This window comes from Stegodyphus dumicola, chromosome X1 (assembly GCF_044657685.1).
Source record: "Stegodyphus dumicola isolate Sdum_Otavi_A_Nest chromosome X1, ASM4465768v1".
Lineage (NCBI taxonomy): Eukaryota > Metazoa > Arthropoda > Arachnida > Araneae > Eresidae > Stegodyphus > Stegodyphus dumicola.
Window position 1 is genome coordinate 133,123,039 of NC_140780.1, and position 23,028 is coordinate 133,146,066.

Here is a 23,028-nt window from a genome sequence, read left to right on the forward strand (position 1 = left end):
ATAGTAAATCATTCATTTTTCATTTACTTTATAATACAATAATTTATGCTACTTCGAGTTAGGCGAACTCAAATTTAAGCAGTTCCTTTTATTTAACTTTATCTTTATGCTTGTAATTAATTTGCATTTGAAATCGTCGATTATTTAGAAAATGCTGATAAACAAAGCGTTACTCTGCCCATATATCAGAATTAATTTTAAAGGAATAATACGCATCAAAGCATAATTATCTGTACTAAATGCTCTACAACTTCTCACCTCCCTCAAAATTGCGGTTAAATTATAACTATGTTCATAGACGGTACATTTGTTCTACTTTTATGCACAAAGTGCAATCAATATTTTATTCTTTGAATACAGATAATGTCAAGAAAAAGGTATGATATTTTTAACTTGTTCTTTAACTCCGCTTTATAATTATGAATTGATTAATTTTTATGGAGCAAAATAACTCTTTTTATGTAGAATGTTTATTTTAATACTATTTTATATTGGCGTGTATAGAAAATACACCCTTTATTACATTCTTTTCTATAAGCAAGTGGGTTTTTAGCTCCTTCGTTCTATTTAACTAAAATCCACATGCATTTATGTGAAAAATTAGAGACCCCAAATTTACGCGCTTTTCGTCAGTCCCATCTATCATGTAGTTTTCGAAAAACTGAAGAGTTTATTTTTTAAAAACAATACGACCATGGGAGTTTATGTTTTTTCTTTTCGTTTTTCTTTCTTTTTTTATTTTTATGTTTTCCCTAAACGTAATTTGAAAGTACTTGATGAAAGGATTTTGAGACAAAATTAAAATCATTGCAATTGTACTTGTTTTTTTATTTTATAAACATTCCTTTTTGTAGCAATTAATATGACTTTATTTCATTAATAAAAAGAAATAATAATAAGGAAAAGTTTAACCATAACCAAAGAATAAAAATTTATTTTTACATTTTTCTTCAATTATTTCAAATTACGACACATATTTTACATTAAAAAATAAAAATTTCCAGATTTTTTATTAAAGTTTTATTAAGTGTGTTGCGTCTTGTCTCGATAGCTGATTTATTTTCACTTGCTTCAACAATGATCAACTTCTTTTCAGAAATCGAAGTAACCCACTTCAGGTTATTCAGAAAATTTTAAAACAAGCGGAAACCGCAGTCAGACGTGGAAGATACGATTTGCGAGTGGAAAACGCAATAATGTTTTGCAGATCCCAATATAAAAGCCCATAATGAATTAGTTTATTTTCTTATCTGTTTTTACTAAGCGTTCGTGTGAATATAAATACCTAATACGATTAAATTGTTTGACGGAACGAATTAACATTAAACCGCATTTTTTTTTACAGCCAGCAACCGAGCAACGCTCCTTCTTGCAGGTAGGAAGCGGAAAATTATCGAATGACAAGTACAGAGAAATTAAAATTCAGCGACCTTTTAATGAATGAGTATGATCTGTGGTCGTTCTGACTTTCGCCCTGTCCAGTGTTTGTAAAAGGAAATGAATGAATCAACGTGAGTGAGCGTTGATGTTGCCACAAGAGACCTTCATAAGAATTGCTGCTTGCAGACGAGCTCTCAGTTTAGAAACAAACGCGGAATCGTGAGGTTTAAAAAAATCATCGCTCTGACTGAACACCTCTTTACAGGATTGCTCTTTCTGCAAGAAGACAAGTTCAAACTTTTAAATATTACATGTGCTAACTATGATGTTGAATATAATTATTCCAGCGTTTGTAGTATGTTGTTTACTATTTCCTTCTCTATCTTTTCCTGTAAACGATGAAGAAGAAGCAGCAGTAAGTATAAAAAAATTTCATTCAGTTTTTCTTTGATCAAGTGAATGTAATATAGCTATAGCTTATATAACTAGAATATCCTAGCTCTGTAAACCAAAATATACTATCATTGGTTTTAAATTAAAAAGTCTAATATGTTATTTATAAATATACGCATAGAATTGGATACAGATAGATGGAAAGATAAAGAGAGTGGGGAGAGATAGATGGAAAAAAGAAATATTTATGAAAAAAATCACATCTTATTGCTCATTACATGTACGTTATGTGGTGGTTGGAAACTAATTATATGAAACCGTTTAATATAAATTCGTATTTGTAAGGTAAAGGCTAGGCTATAGTATGAGTTGGCAAAAAAAGCTTTTTTCTCCTTTTATTTTATAAAATTTTGAATAAAAGGAGCAAAATTGCTTTCGGCTTAAGATTAAAAATTAAATAATTAATAAAAGAAGACAGAAGAGATTAAAATATATGTTCTAAAACGTCAAGTAAATTAATTGTTCAGTATCTCTTTTATTATGGAAAGCATTTCAATAAACAAAACTGATTTTTTAATGTAAGAAATGGATTGAAATACATATTATTTTGCTTAAATACTTGAAGAAGAATAAATGTTTTTCACTATAAACATTTTGAGATCCTAAAATTCGAAGTTCTTTCTTAGTAAGAATATGAGCTGTTGTACTGAGGTATTATAAATAACATACCCTATTTATTCGACTTTTATGCATCATTGATTAAAATAATTATATGCCGCCAAAAATGACATCATTTTATGATTAAACTAAATTCAATTCTCTCATTCGCATCCATTTACAACTATGGAATTATCTTCTCGCGTGTGAATTCTTGTTAAGAGAATAACAGCAAATAAAGGTAGATTAAATTTTTTAAAAAAAGGATTCTCGTAAAAAACTGCTACTATGTGGAAACAAATTTAATTTTTATTATATTATTCAGAGTGCCTTTTTTAAATTATAAAAATTAAAAAATTTGCTGAAAATTTGACTTTGTTGAAAAAAAAAATAAAATTTCTATTTAGTTATTCAGAGCGCCTTGTTATAAATTATAAAATTTAAGAAAAACTGAAATTTAAAATTCGTGCACATATTTTCATGCAAAGTAATAAATTCTAAATTTCTAGAAAACAGGCTGCATAATCTTTAATACAATAGTAATGGAATTAATTGACTATTCATATATCAACGTCAACTGACGAGTGATCATGAAGAAGCTTTCTTAAAATATTTTCACTAACAAACCAAAAACTAATTCTTATTTTTAAATTCCCTGAAGACTTAATAGCTATTTTAAATACTAAAAAAGTTCCTCAAACATACATATGATTTCTTAATAAATGCCTCTGGAAAATATGCATGAAAGGCTCATGTATAGTTTTTAGCATGGTCGATTTTATATATAATTTCTTAATAAATGTGTCTGAGAAATATGTATAAAAAGTTCATATTTATGAGAAAATTATATATTAATTATATTTTAAATTTTAAATTTGACCAAGCACAGCAATTTATATTGAATAGTAAGCACTTTGTCTTTTTAAACAGTTCAAATTCAATGATAAAAAAGAATAAGTAAGAAGCGTAAGAATCCTACTTTAAAACTGAGATTCTAAAACTTCGAGAAATTCTTTTTAGAACTTTATCAGATAAACTCATAAAAGACTATCAGAAAATTTTAATATATAATTTATATGAAGAATTTCCATTTTTCATAAATATATCTCTTACTGCAGGATTTATGTCTCAAAAGTTACTTATCGACTATTTTTTAAAAATAGATCTGCTTTATTATTATGGAATTTAATTTAAGAGTGGCAAATTTTGTATCAGGTATTGTTCCTGCATTACTCTTAATGTAAAATTAATAAAGAAACTTGCTGTTATGCATTATTTATCACTTGAAGACAGGTTATTTCTTCCTGAATTAAATTCTATTCTGAATATTTTAGGAATTTACGCGGAACCATTTTAAAAGCTATTAGTTTATTTTGTAACAAAAATATTAACTAATTTAGCGTAACAATTGCCTTTGAGGTTATAGTATTTATTTTCATAAATGTGAATCGACTACTTAAAATGCAGAATTCCTTCCCCCCATCTTTTCCTATCCCTTTCTTTCATGCATAACAGCATTAAGTACAAGTACATTTCTGGTATTCAATTTCACTTGGGCATATTTAACTAAAATACCTAGAGGGGGATGAGATTTGGAAACGAGGTCTTCTGTTGACAAATTCACGCCGAACGTGCAGTGAATTTCACCAGTTTCTCAGCAGGAGAAGATAGGGCTTGAAGAATCAGCGTCCTATTTAATTATGTTTTATTTTTTAATTAATAAAGTTTTTATCCACTCTACTCAATGAAAATGCTGAGTATATAATTAGATTTTGATCCAGTTAGTTGTTAAATTACGTTGCGCACTTAATTTGATTTTAGGGTATTGTAAAGATTTTCCAAACTTGCTCCTTAAAAATTGTGATAAATTTCTAACGTGACAGACTTTGTTTTGAATTCATAGCAAAATGGACTGTTATTGTAGAGTATTATCCTGAAGCTGTTAATATCGGTAAGAAAAATATTATTATGCAGTCACCATCAAGAACTAACCAATAAAAATTTCTCATTGACATCAACAAATCAACAAAACTGTTGAAAACATTTTGAAAACTAATACGGCTCTCTGTTGTGTGAAATCAACTGCCAGACTGTGGTCTTTTGCTTATTAAACAGATATATCTTATTACAAAAGCAGTTTAGAGTGATGCACACTACTAAATGAAAATTATTATAAAGAATTATATATATATGTATATATATATTGACGTGCATTTAAATGCAGATAATTGGAATTTGCTTAGAAATCTCCTGAAATAACAAACGTTATTTCCGAATTCTTTTACGCAGTAATATATCTAAGAATTGTTTACTTTAATGGTCAATCTTTCAGTTTTCTTTTGAGATTTCAATGACCTAATACAACCCGAGCTATCACAGTGCTTTCAACAAATCTGAAGATAAAGCATCATGGTCTTATGACATTTAAGTTACAGAGATGCGATAAGTAGAATAGAGATAGAAGCTGCATTGTAAACATAACATTAATTTAAAGTGAAGTTGTTTTTGGATTCTAAGTATTGCACAAAACGTGTCTTCAGGCTACGTGAATGGAAACCACAATCTCATAACTTAATACTTTATTTGAAGCGTACCTTTGTGTTCTCAAAAGTGTTTGCATGACGAAGAGGCAGCTGCAGGCTTCTTAGGAAAAAAAACTGGGTTTATTAAAAAAATTATGAAATCTGTTTTGAATGTTACGCATGTTATATATTACATTTGCTGGGGAAAGGTAAGGGACAAAATGCGTAGGTGATCGGTAAAAGAAAAGCATCCCTAAATTTCTTTTTAAATAGAAAATTCAATTAACATGCTGATTACGCTCTAGATAAATACCATAAAAATATGTTTCATAATAAGTTTCTTGACTGTGGTTGCGGAGTCGTGAGAAAAACAGAATAGGTTATAGGAGGATTCCATAATAATAATAGTAATTTTTTTAATATGTATTTGCTAACAAATTTTTTGATATGTATTTGCTAAGAGGCTTACGCTACGTAACAGTAATTACAGCCTAATCGTATACCACATAACAATCAATTTACGGCACATTAGAGAACCCATCTGTTTATTAATAACAATAATTACCAGAATGGCAAATTAATAAGAGTTCATAATGGAGTAAACATCTCTCGCACCACTATTCTATTCATTCGGCAGATAAGGATTAGCTTGGTACCCAGGTGTGAACCAAGTTCTTGCAATCAGTCTCAAAAACCGCAAGGACTTGTCTGAACTCAGTAAAATATCGTTGACATCAGTAAAACTTTCAATATCCGTTAATATTTCTTATTTGGTTTTATGGAATCCGAATTTCTACATGCAGTTTTACTCAAACGCTTTTAAAAAGTGTCACTGACATATTAAACGTTCATAATAACAATAACGAGCGAAAAAATATATAGGTAATTATTTTCAGTACTGCAGTTTATAGAAGATATAAATAAACTTTAACTGTTCTTAACAGCTGTTGTCGCTACTCAAAGCGTTGTAAAGCGCGCAAAAGCATATAAAATTATTGCTTTCAGATATTTTCTCAGCTAATGCTTATGTATGAATTGATTATTATTTTTCATTTTTTATGCATTCAACACAAAAAGTAGGAACAACTCTAATTATAAGCACACTGTGAAACTTAGAGATGAAGGCTGATTTGCAATTCTAGAACTAGTGTATACTTTTAGCGATATTACGAAGACATTTGTTATGCTGCTGAAAGTTTACAACCGAATTTTAAATCTAAACTAAAAAGATAAGCGTAAAAGACAATAAATACGACTGCTATAGGAAAAAAACCTAGATTAAAGTTTTAATAATATTAAATTTCATATTTTGTTATTTAAGACGGAAAAGGTCTGCTAGTCATTTACTATTTTAAATTAGCATCTTTACTACACATGAAATAACTCATCATTGTTTAATTTACTTGCATGTCGCAGTAAATAACCGTTCTCCTTTTCTTCTAAAACATAAGCATTCCTGAAGCAGTTAGGGAGTAGTTGAAGCGGTAGAGGAATATTACTACTCTTATCGAATTTTTACAATATTTCATGTATGGCTAAAGATATGTTAAAAGATGGCTAGGCTAAGATTATTTGTTTATAACAAAGCATACCAGAGAGCTCTGCGGATTAAAAAGCGTGCATTTATGAGTACTTTATAAAAGAAACTGACCTATAGTTACGTCACACGGGAGAGAATAAATAACGCGAACATTTCATGAAACTAGCATTTTTAATAGCCGAAAATGAATCTGAGCTTATCTATTAGTGTTTCTCGGCCTTACCTAGAAGAACAAACTATATTGAAGAACAAATTATATTGAAAGATCTAAAGAATTATTCATCATCAATTGAACAGTTTAACTCTTGGGACTCATATTTAGATTTGGGGCCCGTGATAAAGGGCAAAAAATTACAATAAAAATAAACTCACGATCATATATTTGAATATATTACAAATAGTATTAAATTTAGTTCCGTTACAATAGTTAACTAATTCCGTTAGTTACAAATAGTTTGGATATTATTTTAGTTAAAATAAAGTGTGTTGGTATGGTTTTAGTCATATTTCCTTAAGTGCGATTTTCTTATATCTGGTATACTGATTAACAGCAGTTAACATTACTTTTAAAAGACATAATAATGATATTTGTTTAATACGCAGTAGTGAATGTAACCTCTAAATGACAGAATGAAATTACAAAAATTGTTCGCAGGATACTTACATGATTGTTTCTCGGAAACAAGAAAATGAAGTTAAATTAGGTACTTACTTCCTTCTAAAATTCTGCGTCAAACCCACTGTGTTCATTTTTAATATGTGAAATACAAATAGAAAATAAAAAATTCGATCTATAATGCTGTTAACAATAAAGGTACAAAAAGAGAAAAAAAATTTACGCTGAAGGCAATTTCTGAAACTCGTCTGGTTAGTATTCATAAATCCATAAAAGTAAAAAAAAACCGCTTTAAATAATCCAATGTATCATTGTCTTCCTTTCCTTTTCCAAAACCTCCGGAAAATCAGAATTAAAAATATGTGTGATTACTTTAAAGTGTTATCTAATTTGCTTTTAATTTATAAAAATGATGACATTATTCAGCGTTTATGTTTTGATGTTCTTCATTTTTTCTCTCGGTTAAATGAAGACATTAAATTTCTCTCTCACCATTCTTCACACACGCATTTCATAGAGAATATCTTGAAACTAATATAAGTAAGACTAAAAAAAAAAAGCATTTGTGCGCCTTTATAAACTGAAAAATACCCAAAATATTTAAAATTGTAGAAAGAGCAGATTACAGAACTTGTATGCTATTCAGTTACAAGAATATGTGTAATAAATAATTCATTTATGAATCAAGCCATTGGCATTTTGTGATCTTCATTTTTAAGACACTATATAAAATATTACGTAAAGAAAGAAGAACGGAAAGTAACTATCATAAATTCTGTTTAGTATCAACAGGCAGTAACTATTAACTGGCAAAATTCTTGCAACAAATAAATAAATGACGGATTCGGATGGAATATAAATAACGGATTCTGACGGAATATAAATAACGACGGAATAAATGACGGAAAAATATATGTAGTTAACTTCAAAAGTAGAGCGCCCATCTTTCATTATAGAAACCAAAAGGAAAGAGTACACGCTTCTCAAGCTACAGCACCAAGTAGAAAAATAGGGGAAAATGCTACAACAGTAAAGTTGGTATTAAATAAAGGGATAAAACGGAGGGTTCGGTTGTTTTGGTTTATTTGATTATGGCAAAGTTCGAAAGGCTATTTTCCTAAGCGGAGGGATGCCTTTGTGGAGGACTTTTTAAGGGAACTGACTCGTATACGCTTACACATACGAAAAACGCCATGCTGCTAACCCGGTCGCGAGATTCGAACCTCGGGCCGAACTACCAGTTTTCAGCAACTTTATCGCTCGGCCGCTGGTGAGATTCCATACGTTTCGTATAATCGTCTAGTGTTCAAAGTGTTTAGGAACGTTGAACTATTGACTATTAAACTATTGACTGAAACAGTTAAACTATTGACTGCAGCTATAGCAAAGGAAAAGCTACTTTTATAAACTATGTGAAAAATGTAGTAACAGTGGTCACAGTAAGATGAAACTGTGAGGAATTATGGCATTTCTCATTTCGGGCTACTTTACGGTGTAGCAGTTATCATATCCAGTTAGCAAACTCGGAAAAGTGTGCTTTGATTCTCGACGAGGGAGCAGTTGATTTTACTCGTTTTTCAAAACGCTAACAGTTTCTACAGTAATACCTTTGCCTTAGTGATGCCCATGCTCTTTCTAATATCTATATAATCTGACACAATGTTCGTAAGAAAGTAATCTGTGAAAGTAAAAATTCCTTCGTAACCTCAGTTCTGTATAACCATTAGTTCAGTTCCATCAGTAACACTTCAGTTCCACATAACTTTAAAATACGTTGCCACAGTTAGTTAAACAATGAGCCAATATCTGCGCAAATAAAAGTTTCTGATATTTAAATACTTGTGGCGTTGCACTCGAACAAGTTTCATTTTCAATAGCACAGCGGCAGACTTTTGACCCCTTGTCTTAAGATTTACGATATTTTATTGCATTCTTAAAAAAATGAATTAATATTTTGAGGGCTCCTTGCAGATACGATATCACGATTGCACATCACCATAATTTCGCCTCTAGCAATATCATACTTCTAGTATACTTACACCAAATGTTCTCTCGTGAAAGATCCATTTTAGGTTATTGTGTATAATTCTAAGACCCTATACTTGAAAATGTTCTGTGACATCAGTGTTAGTAATTGTTAGCTCTTGTTTGTGAATTTTACATCTGTAGTCTATTGAAGTGTTTTGCTAAGTATGCGCATTATTTCCTGTGAAAGAAATTCACGCAATTCATTTTGAAGAATGGCGATGTATAAATATTATATAGTTCACATAAAATACAGCATCTGCCATGTATAGTTGGAATTAGTCTTTACATACAGCATATATCAAAGAAAATGTTTTATTTCCTACTTCTCCTTTTATATTAGTTACTATAAGTAACGCAGAATTCAAATACTTGTGTCTTCCAATTATCAGCTTGTTCAGAAGATAGAATTTATAGAATTTGTTTTAGTTAATACTAAATTAGTCAATTCGTGTAGTTGTATGAGTAGCGGAATCCTAACCCATGTATTTTTATACTTTTATATCATCATTTACTTACGTCTTCCATTACTTACTTATTATAAGCATACTGAGTACTTTCTATATAAAGCTCATATGCAACTAGGTAAATATCGAATTCTATAATTGACTTTACTTACGCTTCCAAAGACATATTCTTCCTTTTCTTGGAAGAATTTCAAACAAATTTTTTCAAATGAAAATCTTTTTTTTTTTTTTTTTTTTTTTTTTTCAAACGAATGTTTGCGAAAACTACCATTTCAAACATTCATTTGAACATCTACACAGGATTTGGTTAAACTACCTATGAATTTAGTTACGTATCTGTCACCGAATTCCGCGTAACGTCGGAAGTCTAAACGCATGAAATCGACTTTAGTGTAACTTAGTACAAAAAGCTCAAACTTAGGAATTTCAATAAGAAATAACTTACATCAAACCCTATGTTTAGAAACAGAAGGTTCTAATGCAAAATTAAATTTATGTTAGCGTGATTTATATGCTATCATAACGGCTTTTCTTCTAGATGTAACTTCGTAACAGAGGAGAATACTGAACAAGAGACAAATTTTAATACTAATAATATGAATACTTATACACTTGTTTTAACAGCTACTTTCAATTTTAATATTCTTAATTTATTACAAAGAACCGAAAACTTAAGGTTTCTAATTTAAAAATAATTGAATAACCTTCTTGCTCTTTATCCGTATACAGGTCTGAAATACTTATATTTAGTGGTTTCTAACATTAGTAATAACGTTACACAATTATGAACGCTTGTTTATAACGAAAATTAAATTTTTAGTATAGTTTTAAATTGAAAGTTTTCCCCTAATAGCCGGAACACTTGCTTCATCCGAAACGGTCGAGCATTTAGAATGTTGCCTGGGGTGTATTGCAGAAGGCGACAGATATTACATCTCGAAGAGAGCAGGCGAGTCACATGCAGCCAAGACATGAGGGAATCGACTCCATACTTCGGGTTTTGGACTAGCAATCAACACCCGCTAGCTACACTATTTTTCAGGATAGCTTTGGATTTCAATAAGAAGTACTGAGTTTAAATAGCAGTGTAATGAAAGGCAAGAACCATTTACAATGGAATGACTGGGATTAACCAGACTATTTTACAGATTTCACTTTGAAACTATGTTAAAGTTATTTTGTCTAATTTATAGGCTGTATAGGAAAGCCAGTAGTGTTAAAATTTTGATCCTGTCCATTGTTACGTCATTTATCCTTCCAATGCCAAGTTTTGCAGATATCATCAAATATCGAACGTCTACCGCGAATCTTCTGTAAGAATTTTTGTATAAGTGTAATACATGCACTGTATATACAATACTGTATAAGATTTCGCTTCTTTTTTTTAAAATATATCTACTAATCTTATATAAACCTGAGTGGAAATTTGACTTAGAAACTATTTTAGAGAAACAAATTAGAGCGAATAAGCTTTACGCCTGTTTACTACGATGATGATGTGTGATTATGGCAAAGCCTCGAGGGCTATCTCGCCTAACGGGAGGGATGCCTTCGTGGAGGGCTTTCTAAGGGAAACTGGCTCGTATACACGTTACACATGGGGAAACCACGAAAACGCCCATGCAGCCAGCCCGTTCGCGGGATTCGAACCTCGGACCGAACTACCAGTGTTCAGCGACTTTACCGCTCGGCCGCTGGTGGGCTTACTACGATGATGAGTAATTCACATGTTACATTTATAAAAACAAAAATTTTCAGCAAGAAGTATGAATTCAATGCATGTAAAAAAAACGCACTAAAAGCATTTTATGCTATTTCAATACTGAATTAATAGATCACCAATGATTAAACGGAACGAATTTGCAAAATTTAGCAGTAATTAATAAACGCTATCTCAGAAAGGAAGTAGTAACTTCGTTGGATCTGGACAGTTACTTTAAATCAAAGATTTCAGTTTAAAAGGAATTAAATTCCGGATTTTATTCGGAAATAAGTGTTGTTAAATTTTTAAAAAGGAAAAGAAACATAACTATTGCTACTATTGAACATGATAAGCTATCGATGAGACGAAAGGTTTTTAAGGCTTAAAAATTAAACGAAAGATAGTGTAAAGAAATCATTTGTGGTTTACAATTTTAGGTAATTTTGGTTACCCGAGCTTTAGCCAGCTTTGGTACATATTCACAGGTAAATGTGAACAAATCAAGCAGTATCTCTATAGTAATACTAGACAGTGTTACTGGTTATTGTCTTCTGATAATAGTTTGAGATCTCGATCTGAAAAACGCAATTTTTAATAATTTTAGGTGATTTTATTGTTTTTATTGTTAGGAACATCGTTTAACCTCTCCCACAGAAACATAGAATTCTGTAATCTTTTTCATTAAAAATATAGAATATCTTTTAATTCAGAAAGCAATCAATTCCTTCAAAAAGAAATAAACATTTTAAACGTTTAAAATTCTCTTGATTAATTATATATGCTCGTATAAAATCTGATTTCCATAAAACTTGTTTCATGTAAAAATTATAAGGTATTTTATGTTAATTAAGGAACTATTATTATTTAAACTTCTACTATAACTTCTACTTTCCGTAGTCCACATCAGAATGCAAATTAGTTGTTTTCGTATATAAGCTGAGGTTTTAAATGTTTAAAATAGATTCTGGCAGCTGCATCTTAACTGTTATTTACTATCGCCAGCTCTGCCTAAGTTGTATGTTAACTTTAAAGGCGCAAGCAAGCAAGACGCTAAAGCCGGTGTTCCGGATTTAGAGTCTTGCTAGCCGACGTTTAAAATAGCGCTGTCAAATAATTTGAGCCAGCATAAAAAGTATATTTTATGTGTAGTAACCTTCTACTATGCTAGCGTAAAAGCCCGCAAGTCGCGGAAGTAAGACTGTCGCAATGCTTTTTTGTTCGTTTAATACTTAAACAAAAAGTCATTGTAGCATTCTTCAGACTTTGTGATTTGTTTCGGACTCATGGATAACTCGCTATCAGTCTAGTAGGAACTGCAGGACTTTGACACAAGCTTCTAGATACAGTATAAGATTACAAAATTAATATGAGATTCATATAATAATTGGAATGTTATTTTACTTCAACTATAAAACATTCACATAAAATAATGGGCTGTGAGAAACTTGTAATATCAGGTAAATGACACTGAAGAATTTCGTGATAAATTTTTATTTTCAATGATTAAAAGATAAGAATTCAAAATAAAAACACAATATTTTTCCTGTGTTGTTGGGTCTTTTTTTCATAACTTTAGTATTTTTTTTATGTTGATACAAGGTATGTAAAACATGAATGCGCATTGCGTGTGCTGAAATTATACTCTCTCTTGATTTTCATTATCAGGTCAATAAACTGTTTCAAAACTTCTGCTTTTACCGATATCTTGACAATTTTCGGTAGATGTTATACTAAATAATCAGTTTTAATCTATCTGATGCAAGTTACCTAACCCCTTTCGATAGTTCAATAACTCAACTATTGCAAGGCGCATGTAGACCACGGGTTTTCATGTAGCTAATTAGGAGAAAAAGGCTAACGGCTTTTGGGGAGATTTGAGTTCGCGCTCATCTAGCCCTGAAAACGTTCTGCATTCAGGTCTTAGGTGATGGAAACCTTTAAACACGTTCTAGTTTTGAAAAGATGATGCAAAATATATCAGGTATCAAAATGCATTTAGAGAGACAACTATTTGGAAACTTGTCTGCAGCAGAATTTGAAAAGAGACTGGAATACAAGTGCTGCGTTTATTATTTCAATTCTTGTTTACATAAAGGTGTTAACTTTTAAGCAGTGATGTTCTTACCATGTTTCTGACAGTCATGCAAAAAAACTGAGTTCTCCCATTTAGAAAACCGGGAACATTAAAAAAAAAATAACAATTTCAAAATTTTTATCTGTAAATTACGCAACGAATGTTTGCATAGATCAAAATTATATCTGTAAAAATTGCAATAAATAGAGAAAATCAAGAACAAGTGGATTTTATAAACATGTTGTCCCATTTCCATGCAAGATGAGAAATTTGAGATTGGAAGGACAAGTGGCGCAAAAATAAAGGAAATTAAAATTGTAATACCATACACTCTTACATATAGCTTATAAATTCCACGAAACAATAAAACATGCTCACAAATTATATTTATTTTTCTTACGTATTTCAGTAAACAGTGTAATCATAAAGGATCCAAAACATTCTAATTACAAACATTTGTTTTCGAAATTTTCTTGCAATAGTATTATGTGTAATACATGATTTCTCCCTAATAATATTTCACAACTAAATCTCGCATCACAGTCGAGTGAACAGATTTATTCGCATAAATAATTTTTATCTCTTTCTGAAAATCTTCATTTTTATTTGATTTCTCTTATTCATTATTTCGAATGGCAAATATTGTAAATAAAACATGTCCCTTAGTCATCGTAACTTCTTATGCGTAAACACATTAACCCATAAGTACATTGAAATAAAATATAAAATGCTGCAGACCTTTTAGAGTGTTTCTTTATATCAGGGTCCATTTTGGAATTATATTTGTATAAAACTATTAAAACAATGTCGTAAGGTTATGAAACTTAATAAAGCTTCTTACTTAATAGAACAAATTTCAGTAAATTACATAAGCCTATGATATTCGCACCTTTTTTTTCTTCTTTTTCTTCGATATGCCTCTCTTATTTATGATCGACTAAATAGGTTTGAAACAATATCAGACCTTCTCGATAGATTTTTTTTTTAATTCAGAGTATTTAAGAAAATTACATACTTATAGCTGATTAGGCTTTAAGAAAGCTTTATGTGATACTTACTGCTGAAAAAATCATTTAAATATATTAGCTATATTTTTCGAACACTAAATTTTTTGGGAAAGGTTAAAAATTATTATGTCATATTAAATAATGCAAGGAAGAATGAGAAATTTTTGCTTACGCTTAAGTAAATAATAGTTTTGGAGTACATCTCTACAGCAAAAGAGCAAAAATATTTTTCGCAAATTATATACTTTTTCCACGGAGAGATTGTGGTGCTCATTTAGCTACAATGCATCTAGCAACACAAGCGTAACGCCCAGAGAGAAAAAAGCGAGCCATTTGTTTCAATTCTTTGTGTCGTGCATTAATTTAAAAACATTTGCTGACTATTGTTCTCTATTATTATTTCTTTGCCGTGCAAAGTAACCTTGCATAAAAACCTGTCGATCCTTAAAAGAAGGGCGCTAAAAGGTTTAGCGCAAGGTAAATCCTTGTTGTTGTCATGTCCTTGAAATAAAAAAATAAAATGCTTGCATTGACGCATTCTCACAATAATGCTATAAAGTTTAAGTCAATTTTTCTCCCTTCATTTACGTAAAACTTAAATGATATAAAAAATTGATTCTCCATATTTAAGCTCATTGTAGATGATTTTTTGTTGTTGTTGACTGAAAGCTCGTGCATTGTGGTTTTTCGGCAGAATTAAGAAAATGAAGAATTCTGTCACATACTCTCACAATCATACTGCAAAGCTGCATTAACTTATTTGAAACTATATAAGCATAATATATAAGGACCAAAGGCGTCTCTAGTCTCTATCTTACCTTTTATCCTAAATGACCAAAAAAATTTAAAATAATAATAATGAAACCAACTATTCATATTTTTAATTTAATTTATTAATTTCCATAAGCATACTGAAATTTCATAAAAGCAATACTTATCTGGCATATTAAATTATTTGTAACGTACAAAATTTAAAAAACTTTCAATGGCTATGAGTTTAAAATGCTAATAGAATTTTCTAGCGTTAAGCAATTTGTAACAAAAGCAAGTATAAAAGTAATTAAATTATCACATAAATATAACTTGCTGTAATGTACGTTTGATAATTTAATAATTTTTTTTTCTGTTTAAACTGATTTCGTATTTTTATCACAACTAAACACTAATGCAATACTGTATGCTTTCCCTTTCAGTGAGTTTACGTTTTTTGCGCACATTTTAAAACTGGCATTTATCAACACACAATTGATGACAAACATATAGTTACTAATTCAGAAGTCAAACAACAAAAATCAGCGTTATATTTTCAAAATTTTAACAGGACTAGTTTCGATGGATTTACTGAACCACCATCCTCAGCTGCAAAATCCGGTTTTGCTCTTTAGGCAGATTATGCTCTAAAAATCAACGTGTTCATATCTCAGGTTAACAAGAAGTTTAAAAAAACTCCTCAAAACATGTTTACTGTACTATATATCACCACTATGTAACTTTAATCCTGTTTCTAAACATCATCTGAATCCAAATATACAGAAGTAAGGCAGAATGCCACTAAGACATTATTTCGTAATGCTTTCACAATCCCGTTAGTTTTTATCATATTTTTGGATTTAACATTCAACCTGAATATAAAATCTGAAGTGGGATGATTTTTAGAAAGGCCTCTGCTGGGAAAGCCTGAAATGGGACATAACCGTTAGAAGCATGTGTATCCAAAAGAAACCTTCAGTAATGAATCCTGGATAAATAAATTAAAATCTAATTAGAAAGTTTAGATCTTCTAATAATTCTGTCATTTTCAAAAGTTGATTTCGCTTATTAATTTTAAATAAGTAAAAGAAATCTAAATGCCTTAGATGAGAGTCGATAATTAAAATTGAAATGCAAACCTGCATGCATGTCTCATTCAGTCTAAAATTGCTTTCTTAAATGAACTCTATATTCGACGCACTCTTGCTAAAATACGTTAAGAACTACAAACAAGAAATTGCTTTAGGAAAGTTTAGAAAGTAAGATTTAGAAAAACCGAATTGTTATCAAGAATGAGATAAGAAAATCAATAGACCCCAAAATTATAAGATTATGCAAGTTAATATATATGAATCACTTCAGGCAATTCCAGCCGGTATTTATATATTCTCATTAATAAACTATATTCATAAAAATAGTACACTAGAAGAGGATTAGATAACCCGAAAAATGAATTATTAACAGGAATTTCTAACACAAATTTGCATGATATTTAAAACTTTTGTTACATGCCAAGGAAGTTAAATGTGATTTCACTTAAAACTTCATCCATTCGACTTACGTAGCATCCAGAAATGTCGGTCAGGGTGGGATTAGCCACAAACAAACAGCATTCAGAAATAAATTTTAAAGAACTTAAATTTTCAGAAATACTCATTCCACTTCGAGGAAAGTTTGCATTTCAATGTCATCTGGAGATTGCATTTTATGTTAAGCACTGATAAATTATCTACGATATTTTTACGCTTGCAGTAAAAATCGTTGGCCAGATATCTGAAGCCATCCTGCTTTTAAAGCAATTGATCATAAAAGGAAACGCAGAGAATGATCCTCAACAAAGAATGATTTCTAAAACCCAAGGAAATTAAATAAAACTTATTTATTAAACATCAATTATGAATTAATTTATTCCGTCTAATTTCGAATTCTCTCTAATTCAATATTACGTATTTCAGACACGTTCTTTCATCTTATAGATAAATTAAAAACTTTTAAAACTTCTATAACTATATGGTTAAACATTCACACACATAAATAGACGAATTTATTATGGCGTAAATATGTTTTTAAGTATATTATCATGTTCAATTTTATAATGATATAATTTTTATTTTTCTCCGAATTACCGCATAATGTTTTTAATTTAAATTTATTTTGCAGTCTTCAAATGTTATATATACATTTCAGTAGTTCTGTATGTTAAGGAAATAAATATATATTTAATTATATTTATAAATTTATGCAAATTGAGGATAAATATTTAACTATAAAAACGCAAAACATTTAAATTTGGATCAGTGCTACTCCCAGAATATCTGTATAATATTAAAATGGGGTAGCGTATCATATAGCCTTCGTTTTTATCTTTAAAATGGCATGAATGTTCAGCCCGTGATGATAACAGATATTGCGCTGTGTAAAAGCAGGAAAATTTATATGCCAATAAGATCTTGAGAATAAGAAATTTCTATTTTTAAATCGACCTGAAATGTACTTGTTTGCGTCTAATGTTATTTTATCATAAATTAAAAAGCGAAGTAGAGAATTAAAATATTTCTGCATATAGATCAGCTTGCTTAATTTTCTGTAAATGAACCACCTTTATTGACAAAACGCTATTATTTTGCAATATCAAGCTACAATATAGAAAAAGAATTTGATTCTAAGAATATAAGAACAAGCGTTTTGTATAGCATGCGACTTTAATTATTATTAACAATTATATTATTCAATCGAGGAAAGAAAAATTGCTTTTTACGCAAGAGGTTCTTGGTATTTGATTAGAGTTAGATTTTAACTATTGTTAAATGGAATTCGATAGAAGATTAGAGTATTTAAAATTTAAGTTCTGAATTTTTTTTCACTTTATGCTCCGTGGTCAAATGATGAATGAAATTTACCCGAAAATATAAAAGTAAATATACGAAGGAAACTTGACAATTATTAAAGTATGTCACATAAAGGACATTTAATAGTTAATAAACCATTAAATAAGCAAACATTTTCAGTGGAGAAAGAATGACAATCCAAGTAAAATTGAACGTAAGAAAAACAAAACAGTGATTGATTTAGATATTATTTCAGCAGAAGCTCTTTTAACAATTCAAACAGCATCGTTTTCTTCATCTGCAACAACAGATAAGTCGATTATAGTTGAGGCTGATTCCAGTTAAAACAACTAAAATTTAGTTCAGGATACGCAAAACCGGCCCGCAGGTTGAACGTGCCTTTCTAGTTGCTTAATGAGGCCCGTTGTGTAATTCTGTGCAACGGTGTTTTCATATCTTTCCTTTCCCATTTTATCCGAAAACTACAGAAAGCAGCAGCAAGAGTGTGCATCTATTATTACATTGTATATGAATATATGTGTACTATGTATATATTGTATATGCGCATATATGTATGATTATATTAACGATCAGCCTAAGCTGAGAACACTAGATATGGTAGAATAAATGTCTAATATATAGTCCTATCTTTCTAACAGCTTTAATTTACAAATTAAACAATGAAATACAAATATTGTTGCAATAAAAAGACCGATCAGAGAAGGGAGCTTAGGGGGGGGGAAACAGTTTACCTCTAAAGTGTTTACTTGAAAATGAAACAGCATACATGTGTATTATATTTGATGACCAACAGCAAGAGATCCTGTTTATAGCGTATTTGAAAATCCTTTTTTAACTTTAATTTTTTAAACAGTTATAAGGTATTTCTCCCGCCTTCTTAGCGTGCCTTCGGGGTGTAGTGGTCTGCACGCTGGGTGCGTATTCCAGAGGTCCGTGGTTCGATTCTCGGCGAAGGCGTTGCTAATGTTTCATCTCTCTGGCTTCGAAAAAAATCCTAATGTAATCTAACACAGTAATTGTAGTTTTTGAAAAAAAAATCTACTGATGGGGGTGTTTCTATTCCCCCATGGAGGCCTGCAAAATATGTACGCATTACAAAAGATTATCATGGCCCTGCCCATATGACGCTCGAAAAAAGAGCTTTCTGGCCAGTGGTTAAAAGTATTTACTCTCCCTGGTTTAGCTAGATGCAGGTTTAGTTGCAACTGAAAAAAATGATTGTGCACGAATCAGCGAAAGCGCATCTGCTGAAATAAAATCCATGTCGATTAATGTTGTGATTTCTTACACTTAAACATATTCGATGTTTTTGTATAATGCTTCTTTTGTAAAATTCATGAACAAAAGACAAATTAAAATACATCAATAGGCCTTAATAACTTAACTGACTCTCAAATTACAAAGTAATCTCTTACTTAATTTTATTTCATATTGTTAACTAAATAACGAGGGCTAATTTAAAAATAATTAAAGAAATTCTGAATGCTTGTTAATGCTTTCAATTTGTCAATGCCGTACATCTAGTAGTAGTTAAATTTGCGGACTACGTAAATGAAGCCTGAGATAAAAGTTGCTGAGACAGAAAACAGACTTGAAAAATGATAATCAGTTGGTGAAAGACTTAAAGAAATAGCAGAATAATGAACAACTCTGTAGACGGTTATTTGTTAGAGGATTTTAAATGCAATATTAGCTGTGATGTTAACTTGGAGCAGGAAGATAGCATGTACACTGGTGTGCAAAAATTAAGGACGAGACGGTTTTTTCAATATAACTTTGTACCAAAGCTTTCCAAATCAACACATTTAATACCGTAAGATCCCCAATACGTAAGGACATGAGTAATGTAAGCAACACTTACTAAAAGAGAAATCAGAGGGATAAAAAGAAGCTTTATTGAAAAAGTAGCATGGAGCGCAATGCGACTGAAGGCCGAAACATCCCTGTGATGGGTGTCCAGCAAGAAACATCCGGTCTTTAATAGGGGATATGATCTTCCCTGACTGCTAGGCAGGTTTCACAGCGTCTGCCCATGCTGAGAAGGAGGGTGTCAATGAGTTGTTGAGGCATTGCTGCCCATTCGTCTTGCAGCTCCAATCGAAGCTCCGGAATCGTTACTGGTGGTAAGGTACGAGCTGCCAAGCGTCTGCGTAGAAAATTCCATACATGCTCGATCGGATGGAGATCCGGAGATCGTGCCGGTCAATCCATACATTCAATATCCTCACTCTCTAAGAGCTGTTCGGCAGCTACTGTGCGATGACATGGTGCATTGTCGTCCATGAAAAGGAACTGCGGACCCATAGCGCCTCTAAAAAGACGCACATATGGAAGAAGAATCTCGTTACAATAACGGGTCCCGTTGACTGAACCTGCGTCGAAGATGTGAAGGTCTGTACGACTACCAAGCATGATACCTCCCCAAACGAGAACACCGCCACCTCCATACCTGTCCCTTTCAATGATGTTCGAGGGATGATTGCGGCTTCCCCGCTCTCTCCAGATGAGTATGCGATGAGAATCGCTACTCAGACTGAATCTGCTCTCATCTGTAAAGAGTACTCGTCCCCATTCATTGTCTCTCCAATTCCGGTGTTCCCGGCACCACAGAGAACCTCCGATGGGCAGGCGTTAGAGGTACACACCGTACAGGGCGTTGTGCAAACAGACCACCATCGTGCAGTCTTCTGGCCACGGTAAAACGCGATATCGGTCGTCCAGTCGCCTGTGTCGTGTGTCCAGCGATTTCTCCCGCTGTCTGCCGCCTGTTTCTTCTGGCCTGTAAGGCAATATACCGGTCATCTGCGGGTGTGGTTCCTCGTGGACGACCACTACTAAACCCCCGGATAGCTGTTCCTGTAGTTTGAAATTGTCTCCAAAGTCGTGAAACGATGCTGTGAGCAATTCCGAACTCTGCAGCCACACTTGTCACACTGCGGCCTTCCTCCAACTTCCCAATGATTCGACCTCGGGTAAAAGCATCCAGATGTCGTCTAACAGATTGATTATTCGCCATTTCTCGCTGAGGCAGCAACTCGGTGTGATTTTAACTGCTATACGGCGTGCAATCTCTTTGCCAGAAATACTGATCTTACACCGACAACATGCTTTATACTACTCAGACACTCCCCCATTACGTCTACCTGCATATCTGCGCATTTGCTACCGTACATCACCTTACTTAATCTCCTGATTGGTCTTTCTGTCCGCTCAGCCTCTTCGTTCAGCTGATATGCTAATTTTTCGACTTCGTCCTTAATTTTTGCACACCAGTGTAGATTGACTAACGCAATGCACGGTTTTTGGTGCATTTGGCTGCATATCTTCACAGTACTGATCTGCTGTGACGGTCTGCCTATGCAAGAGGATTGAATGGTGAGATGGCAGACTAAGACAACATATTAAAGAGTTCACCTGGATAGTGCAGGCGGTTTTGGTTTGACAGTACGACAAAGCACATGAGGGCTATCTGCCTAAAGGGGGATGCCTTTGTGGAGGACTTTCTAAGAGAGACGTGTCCGTATACACTTTACATATGAGGAACACCACGAAAACGCCTATGCAGCTAGCCCCTTCATCTGGAATCGAAACCAGGTCGGAACTATCAGTATTCAGCGACTTTACTACCCGTCCGCTGGTGGGCCACAGGTCGTTCTGGAGCACTTCTTATAATTACAGGAGCAATGAATTGCTTCAAATTTCGATAAATAAAATTTTTGAGGGCTTTTTTTGGTATCAGCATCGGGACAAGAATGCTACGAACGAAATATTCGCGAAGGAAGCATCGGAAAGGTCAAAATACATTTGTGCAAAAAGAATTTTGATACAATCAAAGACTTTGCTAAATATGATGAATAGCAAGATATCGTCCGACCACTGAAGTAAAGTGAAACATAAACTCAGAAAGAAGGCTGTTTTCACTTACATACATAATTCTGCTTTTAGGGCTTTAATTAGATGAGACATGCCTTTTATTAATTATGCTAATGGCATAAATGTTTATAAAAATTTAACTGATGGAATAATATCTTCTAAAATTTTTAGGTATTTTCATTTACAAAAATAAAATGGATCTAGTTTATGGAATATTTCATTCATAAAAAACGCGGAAGGCTCATTTTTTGTATTATGCCATAAAATGAGAACTGAATCTGTATAGAAGTTTCTAACGTCAAAATGAAATAAAAATTTTTTGTAAATACGCTATCAGAATGCTTCCTTTCTTTTTGCAACACCGGCGACCGAGCAGTAACGTCACTGAACACAGGTAATCGATCCCGTGTTCGAATCCCAGCGAATGGACTGACGGCATGGGAGTTTTCGTGGTTTTCCCCACGTATAACATGTATAGGAGCCAGTTTGCCTCAGAAAATCCAGTACGAAGGCGTCCCTCTCCTTAAGCAGATAACCCTCGAGAGCTTTGTCATAATAAAATATACCATACCATACCTTCTTGTAATACCGTTGTAATATTAATAGAGTTTTGATGATTTAAAAGACAAATAAAAATAGAAAGCATTAACAAGTATTAAGAATTGATTTAATTATTTAAACTTAGAATTCATTAATTAGTTAACAATATAAAATTAAATTAAGAATTACATCTTTATTTGAAAGAAAGTTAAATTATTAAGGTCTACCAATGCATTTTAATTGCCTTTTGTTGTTGAATTTTACGAAAGTGACGTTATACGAAAACGCCGAATATGTTTGAGTGTAAGAAATCGCAACGTTTATCGGTATGGATTTTATTTCAGCAAAAGAGCTTTCATTGATTCAGACACGATCACCTTCATCAATTGCAACTAATGCTGCATCTAGCTAAACTAGATGTGGTCAAATATTTTTAACACCGGTCCAAAAAGATTTTTTTTTTCGGGTATTACGCGAAAAAGGCTGTGATGATCTTTTGTGGCTTCTCTATTATTTGCAGGATCCGATGAATGAACGGGAATACCCATTTCGGTAGAATTGTTTCTAAAATTATAATTAAAATTGAAAAAAAAAATTAAATTTAAAAAGAATTTTGAATTACTCCAAAAACCG

At 32.0% G+C, this 23,028-nt stretch overlaps 1 protein-coding gene across 2 annotated transcripts in view; it reads left to right on the forward strand.

Moving 5' to 3' along the window:
• The first annotated feature begins 1,549 nt into the window (after window positions 1-1,549).
• Window positions 1,550-23,028, forward strand: part of LOC118183209 (stromelysin-3-like) — a 218,750-nt gene continuing 197,271 nt past the window's right edge. Inside the window, exon 1 of one of the 2 annotated variants that reach the window (XM_035352675.2) lies at window positions 1,550-1,795. In XM_035352675.2, the coding sequence (XP_035208566.1) occupies window positions 1,703-1,795 (93 nt within the window). In that variant the 5' untranslated portion in view covers window positions 1,550-1,702. The remainder of the gene's footprint in view (window positions 1,796-23,028) is intronic. The other variant, XM_085807923.1, reaches the window with a different exon arrangement.